Here is a 10,646-nt window from a genome sequence, read left to right as displayed (position 1 = left end):
CACTAACTTACATTAAAAGGTAAGAACATATTTGCCTGTAAAGTTAATATTTTGGAGATGCACGTTTTTCTTTAGACAGCAACAATATGTTCTCAAGGCCAAAGAAGAAAAGGACCATCTGATTGTTACCAGTGTAAAGTTCCATGGTATGGGGGGTATTATGGGTAACCTGCAGATCCGTGAAGGCACCATTCATGCTGAAAGATATGCATACATTTTGGAGCAACATATGCTGCCTTCTAGACTAGTGTTTCTCAACCCTGGTCCTGGTGGCCCACTGCCCTGCACATTTGAGTACTTTTCCTTCTTTAACACACCCATTATAACCCAATAATGGGCTGTTAATGAGCTGATTTGTTGGATCAGGTATGTTGGGAGCAGGGAAAACAGTAAAAAAGTGCAGGGCAGTGGGCCTCCGGGACCAGGGTGTGAGTAAGAGACACTGTTCTAGACAATGTCCTTTTCAGGGACATCCATGCTTATTTTAACATGACAGCTTCATTCTACAGTCCAGACCTGTCTACCATTAAAACATGCACTGCATTATTAAGTGTAATACATAACAATGAAGACCCCAAATGGCTGCTAACTACATAACAGAATATCATGGAGCAATGGTGAAAAATTCTGCTTTCAAAACTGAATCACTTGTGTCTTCAGTCCTCAACTGATAATTAAGTGTTGTTAAAAAAGGAAAGGTGATGCAACACAGTGGTAAACATGCTTCAGTAACACTATTTGGCGTGGCCCTTTGTAGATGATTAATAAACTCTTAATAGATTATCAGTAACACATTAACAACATATCAGTGAAGTAGCAGTAGTGAAGCATCTGAATACGCTGAAGTAAATATCTTGTAGATGTTCTGTTGATACATTACTTACATTAAGTAGATGTGTTGTTAATTTGCTACTTCCATTACGCAAAACCTAATCTTACCCAACTTTACCCAAAACCTAATCCTAACTCTGGCCCTAATCCTAACCCTAACCTCAACCTCAACCTCAACCTCAACCCAAAACCTATCCCTGGCCCTAATCCTAACCCTAACCTCAACCTCAACCCAAAACCTAACCCTGTTTTTGACATGTTACTGAGAGTCTGTTGAGTGTTTATTTCATTTAAAAAGAACCACTCAAAGTGTCACCCATGCTCCTATCCCAACGTTTTGCAACATGTTGGTGCCATTAAATTTGGAAAAAGCATATATTTACAAAAAAATACACATTTCATAAGCTTTCATAATTTACTAATCACTGTGTTCTGTTTTTAGTAGCATTTCGCATACTGTCCCAACATTTTTGGATTTGAGGTTTGTAGTACACACCCTTCATCTTCTCGTATTCAGTGTTTACAGTCTCTAGAAAGTGTCTGTAATGCCAAAGGTATAAATATCACTTATAACACAACAGTCATACAATATGAGTCTCTATTCATTTTTATTTTCAGTTTTATTGGTCTTTGATAGGACTTTGACATGAAGTTTCAGGTTCCCCAGTATCATCATGACTTCATGACCAACACTGTGCCGTTGTCATGCACAGGTAAAGGTGAGCTGTTCCAATGCAGAAAGATAAGGCAACTGAAAGCACGTTTTCAGAACTCTAGTGCTGCATTTAAAGCAAGAGTTTAGGGAAGTTTTAAAAAAAAAACTTTCAGATGTTTAAATGTAACAACCAGTCAATCAATAATGCAAATAAGCTATAGAAATTTGCAGTGGATTGCAGTGAAAATATTTGAATGTATATTTGGACAGAGGCATATGTGGTAGGTATTGCCTTCAAGTAGTGCAAAAAATGTAAATCTCAAAGTAAAGGGGAATTCCACCAATGTTAAAAAAATTCAGCATAATTCAATCTTAAACAAAGTCATTCAGAGTGGTTTGATGTGAAATGCTCCATTTACTTACTTATGTACTTGCTATATCAGATTTCTTTACAATGGTGGTGATAGGAACCAGGAGTCAGAATGTCTACAACACAAATATAGCCATTTTATCTACTATACAAAGCCATCTGCACATGGTAAATCTGAAAAAAAAAAAAAAGAAAAAAAGAATTTTCTCCAGGTACTGTTTGCCTTTCAATGCCCTGCATGTCCTTCTCTGCCATTAATTGACTTTAAAAACTACATTTTAGGCCAAATGTCCCAGGTACCAGGCAGTGTATTCATAACTATTCCTTGTGATAGCTTTCTGTGAGGGAACTTTAGAGACATTAAACTCTTCAGATGCCTGATTCCTATCTAGTTTCTCTAGAATGGAGAATTCCACATCAAACCACTCTGAATGACATCTTAATGCTTCGATTTTACAGAAATTCAGAAAAATCTCCTTTAACAGTGTTGCCGTGTTCATAGTGCAAGGAGTTACTATATCTCATATGTATATCTATATGTCAAGCATTAATATCACTGTATGGAGGAATTTTAAGGTGTTCAGTGCAGGGTAGTTAGCTGATGAGGCAGTGTGCTGAAGTCTGCAGCGTTTTGGCCCGCAAGTGACTGGAGCCTCACACATGTGGAGTAGACGATAACTGCAAAAATGCTGCACTTGTTTTTCACACCAGGTTGCTGCAATGATTTCCAATTTCTTTAGACTGTTTTTGAAAAAATATCCAAAATCAGTGATTTACTGAAGCCAGTTTTTATTTTCGGACAATTTTTGGCATGTGTCTTTTATAATTTTTGAATAGTAGAACGTTTTGGGATCAGTCCTCTTCAGTTTTCCTTTAGGTGATCATAAATACTGGGACAGTTGGGAAATTTTTCTTTATAATATATCAGTCTTGCTGTCTTTATCTTAAAATATTTGGCTATATTGCAGTGCAGTTTTAACCCAACTGTAAGGCCAGTTTCCCAAACCCAGATTAAGCCTTAGCTTAAGCTAAACAGAATTTATAATGGTCAAAAACCACCATTAGTCCAAGACCCTCAGGGTACTGACAGAGCCCAGTGAGTGGAAATGATTGCATCTAGGTTTGGCCTAAAAACTAGGTATACTAGAAGCAAGTGAATTAAAGGGGAATTCCACTACATGTTCAACATTTCCACATAATTTAATCTTAATAGAATCATTCATAGTTTTTTGATCTGAAACAGTTTATTGTAGAGGAACTTACTGAGGAACTTACTATGCAAAACCACCAGTGATCCTACACTACTAGTACTACTTTTCTGAGGTAGCTTTCAATAGATTTAAATGCTACAGATGCCTGTTTCATTACCGCCACTGTGAACACTCTAACTGACTTTACATCTTAACATTTTAACCATGCAGACATTTTGAAACATAGGTCTTTAACAGAGAGAACTTAAAGCACATGTGTCAGGCTCCAGTCCTGACAGGCCAAAACACTGCAGACTTCAGCATTGCCTCCTTAAATATACCTGATTTAGCTAATTAGCCTTTTTTAAAGGCCTTCATGAACTGAATTCAGAATGTTAGATGAGGGTAAATGCTAATCACAGCAGCACTTCGGCCTGGAGGGTCCCCAGTTTGACATGCCTGACTTAAAGAATGACTCCTACTAGTTAGGGTGTATGTAAAGAAACAAAGACATAAATTCCCAAATCATCAAATGCATCAGTTTCATGTGTTCATTTCATTTGTACTCCTCATAATGCCTTTCTATCACTGGCTCGTCATAAATACTCTCAAATAATGCCTTGGCTTGCATATGAGCATGCTTACCAGCATTAGAAAAGCAGCAGGTTAATAGTATCTGAAGGTGCTCTAGATTCTTGTGTTTTTTTTATTCCATGGCTCACTGGAAGCAGAAAGCTAGCTTATTAACCACAAGACACATTGATATGCTTCTGTTTTAAGCTTCTCATGATAAAAAAAAACAGACTTTCATATCTAACGTCAGTGAAATTACTTTAATGCTGAAATTTTAGTTAAAGGAGAGTTCCACAATTTTTTTCAAAATGTCTGCATAATTACATCATTAAGATGTAAACAAAATAATTCAGCGTAGTTTGGTGTGAAATACTCCATTCTTGAGAAACTTACAGAGTCAATTTGTTTCACAGTGGTGATGATAGAAACCAGTTGTCCAAAGTGTTTAATGCCTCTAAAAACTCCCTTACAGAAAGTTATTACACAAAAATGATTATGAATATATTGGGTGATGCCTGAGACATTGTTTTAGAATAATTCTGTAACAAGGCTGCAGCCTTAAACCTATTTTTTATAAAACTAAATTGATTCACAGGGGGAGAGGTACACTATATGGACAAAAGTATTGGGACACCTACACATTACACCTACATGAGCTTTTATGACATCCTATTCTAAATCCATACTCATTAGTATGGAGTTGGTCCTCCCTTTGCAGCTATAACAGCTTCCACTCTTCTAGGAAGCTTTCTACAAGATTTTGAAGTGTGTCTGTGGAAAATTTTGCTCATTCATCCAGAAGAGCATTTGTGAGGTCAGACACTGATGTTGGACGAGAAGGCCTGGCTCACAATCTCAGTTCTCGTTCAACCCAAAGGTGTTTGATGGGGTTGAGGTCAGGGCTCTGTGAGGGCCAGTCAAGTTCTTCTGCACCAAACTCACCCAGCCTTTATGGACCTTGCTCTGTGCACTCAGGCTCAGTCATGCTGGAACAGGAAGGGGTCTTCCCCAAACTGTTCCCACAAAGTTGAAAGCATATAGTTCCAAAATGTCTTGGTCTGCTGAAGCATTAAGATTTCCCTTCACTGGAACTAAGGGGTCTAGGCCAACCCCAGAAAAACAACCCCATAGCATTATCCCTCCTCCACCAAACTTTACAGCTGGCACAGTGCAGTCAAGCAGGTAAGGTTCTCCTGGCATTTGCCAAACCCAGACTCATCCATCAGCCTGCCAGTTAGAGAAGCGTGATGCGATAATAACGCTTACAGTTGACAGGGACAGTGTCCCAATAGTTTTGTCTATATAGTGTATGTACAGAGTGTTGTTAGACAAAGAAGTACCCAAAGAAAATGTATTTCTTTCAATTTACCACTATTTTTCAATATCAACATATGAAAACTCAGTAGACACGTATTGGTTGACTGGACATAATGGATTGTGAATAGAATAGCTATATTTGTGTTGTAGACATTGCGACCCCTGGTTCCTATCACCACCACTGTGAAGAAATTAGAGTCATTGTATAGGTTTCTCTACAATGAGCCATTTCACATCAAATCACTCAATGACTTTGTAGACATCTCAACGATAGAACTGTGGGGAAATTTAGAAAAAACACTGGAATTCCCCTGTAAGGGAGTTGATCCTATTGTCAAAAAGCTCAGTTTGCTATAGTATGATGCCTCTAGTTGCCCTAAATTTTGTTTGAATAACGTTAAGTTTGTTTAAGGAAACATTTTTAGGCTTTGGCACTCTATGTGTCCATAGTCCAGCTCTGTATACTAACAGTTGTCCACTGTAGCAAGAATTAGCTGGCCGTGCTACAGGTTGCCAACAGTTTTCTCGGTGGTAGGCAGAGGGCCAGATGGGTATGGACTGGGGTCATGAGTTTTACAGAGCATGCAGCGCTGGACAATCTGAACCAGTGTGGCCCTGAAGCGCTGGATCCGGAATGCATACACCAGCGGATTGAGGGCAGAGTTGACATGGGACATGAAGATGCCCACATATATAGCACTTTTTGGCAAGTCACATTTGGGGCAAAAGTATGTGATGCAATTCATTATGTGGATTGGCAGCCAGCAGAGGGCGAACAGAAAGAGCACCAGTGCTAATGACTTGGCTAGCTTGAGCTCTTTGTGGTAGTATTTGCTGGAGTCGCTGGAAGCCTCAGCGCGGCGGTTTAGCTGCCGTCGGATAACACGGAATATCTCTATGTACAACCCAGTCATGATGGTGAGGGGGACCACCACCCAGCCAAAGAAGTTGAAGTACACCATGTAGTCCATGCGTATGACGGAGGTGAACTGGCACTTGATTGGTGATGTGCTGCTGCCATTCAGGGTTTGGTGCCAGCCAAACATCGGAACCAATCCGGTAATAACAGAGCTCATCCAGCACAGGCCCACTGCTACCCATGCACGCCGCTGTGTTACAATGATGCTATACCTGTCAATGCAAGACAGAAACAATGTTGAAGACTGTGGATTAGTTACTTCATGTCTTCATACGCTTTTCTTCTTATGACACCGTTTTATAGCTAGTTATTTGATACATACACACATAATATGCCTTAGGTATTCTAGCTAGTTGTAAGGCAAAACACTACAGGCAAATAAGGTAACTTTTTAAAATGGTAGACATCACAATGAATCTCTGACAGTTGATTACATGGGCATAGCCAAGGGGTGGCCAAGGGTGACTAATATCATTCTTGGGTGAAATAAAAACCCTTTTGGCCACGAAAGTTACAAAGTCAGACATCATCAGTGAAGCAGTCAAGCAAATTAGCAGTTATTGATCAGTTTTAAGATTCTAATCATGCAGTAATTTGTGTATAATGAGTGTACAATGGTCAAAACTACAAAAAGTACAATGGACTAACCTTGTCTTTCTACATTAGTGAATAGTATCGTAACCCAGCTGCAAGTGTTCGTTGTGCTGTCTAATTACTTGTAAAGCTTTCTTTTAAAATCCCCTAAGTTCCAGGTATTAACCTGGTAAGAATGTGGTATAAACTCCACAGCACTGTGTCATTATTTTGGGTAAAGTGATGATAAGTACCAAGACAGTCTAGATAAATTACTCTGACAAATTCTTGCTATTACGCTGATAAAGAACAATAGTATAAAATAAAATCTCATAATTATTTGGAGTAACAAATAATTTACTCTAATCCCACACGTTTAAGTAGGAAAGTAAATCAGAAACATCTCAAAGTAATGAATAGTGATATTACTTAAAATGACAGCACAACATACAAAGATAATTTGGTGAAATATACAGAAATATTTAACAGCTCAGTTACATGTATAGGAGATGGACAGATACATATTATATCAGGGTTTTTAAACCAATTATCAGAGTATATACATATATATATGTATCAGGGTTTCTCAACGACCATGAAGCATCCTTTTGTGGTCCTTGGGCTAATACTAGGTGTCCATAGTAGGCAAGGATGACACTTGAAAATGAATGGACCTAACAATAAAAATAAATATAAAATGTTTTCCAACAATAAACAACATTAACACAATCCTGCAAAAATGATGCCAACGAAGGCAGATTTATCAGGTTCTTGGCCCTTTCCCCTTAGAAACAAACTATACTCCCACTCTCCCACTGACATTTCGGTTGTCCACTCATGACACTACTAAAAAACAGTAGAAATGTGTTGTAGAAACATTCCACTTAATCTGCTACTTTTCGTTTATATTGTTTGTTCATTGATACATATTGCATATGGCAGTTGGCACACAAACATAGCTTTGTTGAAAATGTCCCAAAAATGAACATTTTTAAGCAAAAAACTGTCATTTGTCCATGGGCTTTCATGCTTGGGCTTTCATGGGCTTTCATGATTAAAAAAGTGCCTTGAGGTGGAAAGGTTTGAAAACCCCTGTACTGTATAGGACTCTTTCTACGTTACTTGCATGCAGTCATTTTAAATCTAATGATTACTCGTTACTTTTTACTCTAAATAATTGCACAGTACTGTGGAATTTGTAAATACAGAGGACATTTCAGTGTAATTTGATTGTTTTATATGTCTTGGACCTCACCAACATGTTACCCATAATAATTACCTGCACTTTAGAGTTTGTACCACATACATACAGGTCTCTGGTTGATACCTACAACTTAAGGGACTGTATAAGAAAATGTTATCAGTACCTTTTACACATGAGTACATGTGTGTTTAATGATAGTCTAGATTCCAGTGATGAGTGAAAGGATTTCTACCTGATGCCAGTTTAGCCTCACCCACTCAAAATAGTTTTTCACTCATAACCTCACACTTTGCTGTCAGACTGGCTTTCTTATCACTAGGCTCTTGAGTAACCTGAAGCAAGGGCAGCATAAACAAGCAGCTTCTATGGTCTAACTACAGGACATGTTTTAAGTTAACGGTGTGCTCTGAAAAAATTTCAGCAGTGAACAAATTTTTGTCTTTCTTTAGTTGTGTTAGTATATTGTATTCATATGGAATACAATACCTTATCACTCTATTGACTTCAACTGTTTGCATTGTAAAAGTTCTGGCTTCGCTTCCGGTTGATTGTATTGTATTGGACATTTTGCAAAAATGGCACTTAGATATGCAAATGAAGTGTTATTGGGTTTAATATGCAGACATTTGCATGTTTTTAAAAACCAAGAACCTAGTCTTTGGATGATGTTAAAATTAAATTGTTTAAGACTCTCCAGAGAGAGGATTCTCCACAACAGACTATTCAAGTCTTGGAGTTTTATTGTTTAATCAAGAAAGCACTATTATGTGTTGTTCCGGTCATTTTGTAGTTCAAAAATTAGCACAAATTCATCCTTACAAATATTTCAATGAAGACATAAAATTTCATTGCTGCAGGTATTAGGCTCAGATTTTTGGCTCTAAATGTAGAGAAAAGTTTGAAATTTTGAGAAATCTATTTTGAGAACAGGCCTCAGAAGTGTATTACCCAGTGAGATTTAGAAAACATGCACCATTTGTGTGATTGTTGTCACAAGTAGAAAAGAAAAATACATGTCACTGTCCAAAATAAATATCTCCAAAATGGTAACTTTACTTGTAATGTAGGTTAATGTAAAAATGTTTTATTCCAAGTAATTTTGAAGCAAACAAAATTTTGAAATAAACAAAAATGGACCTACATGGGTTTTTGAGCAGCAATGAAATTTGGGTAGTCTCTTTAGATTCTACAGGTAACATTTTTTAGTGATATATGGCTTGGTAGTGCCAAGTGTGGACTTAGCTAAGCCTCGCTAACTTTTGGGAAAAGCATTTAGACAAGAGCGGTTGTGAATGGACTAAAGCTGCTGAAATGAACATGTTTCTGTTTTGAGTTTAGACATTTTTACAATTGCAGTTCAAGAGAAGACCTTAAAGACACAATTTATCCAAAAACAAAATATGACTGACGGGTTGAAATGGTCATTTCTGCCTGTTTTATCTTGCTTTAATCTTATGTTTTCTTTGCATGCAAGATGGTCTGACTTTAGATTATTTGATATGTTGTTTTATACTGCCTCACAAATGAATGTGGCAAATTGGCGCACATACAAAACAAAAGCACCTTGCTCTTCCTTCCGAAATTGCCTTGTTCCTCTTTGACACGGTAAACAAATAAAGTGGTTAGAGTGCCTGCCAAAATGCAAAACAGCAGCAGGCATATCGTTCCATCTGACGGGCAGCAGCAATTTCATTTCGTTAAAAGCCTTGCATATCCAGCCCCTGTGATTTGCATCACACTGGGTGGAAATACACTGTTCTTGAGTCATTTCGGGAAGAGACCTGGTAAAGGTACTCCTGATGCAGTCAAACTGACATATATTTACATTAAATGGTGTCCACATGGAGGTAATAAATGTCCTGCTGGAACACCTCCATAAACCAGCTGGGGCAGACTGGTTCACAATTCCCTTTTATTGCTTCTAATCAAGAAATCATCTGAAGACTTACTGCCAGGCAAGCAGACTTCTCGGAATCCAATGTCCTGGAGTCAGCGAAAGCCAGGATGCATTTCACTGACTCACATGGATGGTTTAATTCAATTCTGTCAGAAGGCACTCACCCATTCATTCTAAGAAATGATGGAGTAAGAGGCTGCCTGCAGAGGCAGTTGATCGTGGCAAGTGGAAGGGCTCTTTTGCGGCACTCACCTGGTGGGAATTTTGATGCGCAGGTAGCGGTCAATAGCAATGGCCAGTAGAGACAGGATGGAGCTTTGGGTGATCATGAGAAGCAGACAGGAGAGGAAGAGGCAGGTATAGAACGGCGTATTCAGCCCCAGGCTGATGACCACTGCCAGCGGGATGACCAGGGCGCCCACGGTGATGTCGGCCAGCGCCAAAGACACGATGAAGCAGAAGGTAGGGTCCCTGAGTGCCCGGTTAAGGCTCACCACCAGAATTACAAGCACATTCCCCATCACTGAGGCCAGGGCGATGGTGCCCTCGATAGAGATGTACATCATGTCCACATGCTCCCAGTGCTCAATCCCTGGAGAGGATGGCATCTCCGTCATGTTGACCACAGGTCTCTGTACCTCTGAGGCACTAGGTCTCTCCTTCTGTGAAACAGAAGACATTGTCTTTCCTCTAGCCTTCCCTCTCTCCTTTCACACACATCTGTATGAACATTCCCATTCTGCTTCTAATCTTTTCTTCTTGGTCTCTTGTTCTCTTGGATTTGACGAGCGAAAAGAATCCAGCCTTTCCAGCCCACGCTGGCTCTCTGGGTGCCATGTGAGGATCAGGAGAAGTTTGCCAAGCTGCTCACTGTGACTTTAGGCTTCTTTCTTCTTCCTCTCTTTCTGTTTTCTCCCTCTCTTTTTCTCCTATTGCAGTGTTTGAATGGGAGGGGTAAGTGGCTCACTGCAACACCATCCTCCTCCTCCTCCTCATCTACCTCCTCCTCCTCCTCCTCCCACAAGTGCTTCACTTGGCCCTGTTCGCTCTCTCTCTCTCTCTCTCTCTCTCTCTCTCTCTCATTGTCAGAAATGTACAAAGGCTTCAACACACTCAC

General features: G+C 39.2%; 1 protein-coding gene across 1 annotated transcript; it reads right to left on the bottom strand.

Moving 5' to 3' along the window:
* Positions 1-5,439: 5,439 nt before the first annotated feature.
* Positions 5,440-10,438, bottom strand: LOC118807579 (adenosine receptor A1). Its single transcript, XM_036569614.1, has 2 exons — positions 9,782-10,438; positions 5,440-6,067 (listed from the first exon to the last, which is right to left on the bottom strand). Exons 1-2 carry the CDS (start codon positions 10,207-10,209, stop codon positions 5,440-5,442), a joined length of 1,056 nt encoding a protein of 351 aa, XP_036425507.1. The 5' UTR covers positions 10,210-10,438.
* Positions 10,439-10,646: the final 208 nt, after the last annotated feature.

The sequence above is a fragment of the Colossoma macropomum genome, unplaced genomic scaffold (genome assembly GCF_904425465.1).
Source record: "Colossoma macropomum unplaced genomic scaffold, Colossoma_macropomum, whole genome shotgun sequence".
Taxonomy (NCBI): Eukaryota; Metazoa; Chordata; class Actinopteri; order Characiformes; family Serrasalmidae; genus Colossoma; species Colossoma macropomum.
The sequence above is the reverse complement of the archived record's forward strand: the minus strand, read 5'-3'. Positions and strand labels throughout refer to the sequence as shown.

Excerpts from the sequence above, each read along its gene's own strand:
- LOC118807579 (XM_036569614.1), bottom strand. The coding sequence starts at position 10,209 with ATGTCTTCTGTTTCACAGAAGGAGAGACCTAGTGCCTCAGAGGTACAG. Across the intron at positions 6,068-9,781 it reads CGCATCAAAATTCCCACCAG|GTATAGCATCATTGTAACAC; the intron begins GTGAGTGCCGCA and ends TTGCATTGACAG.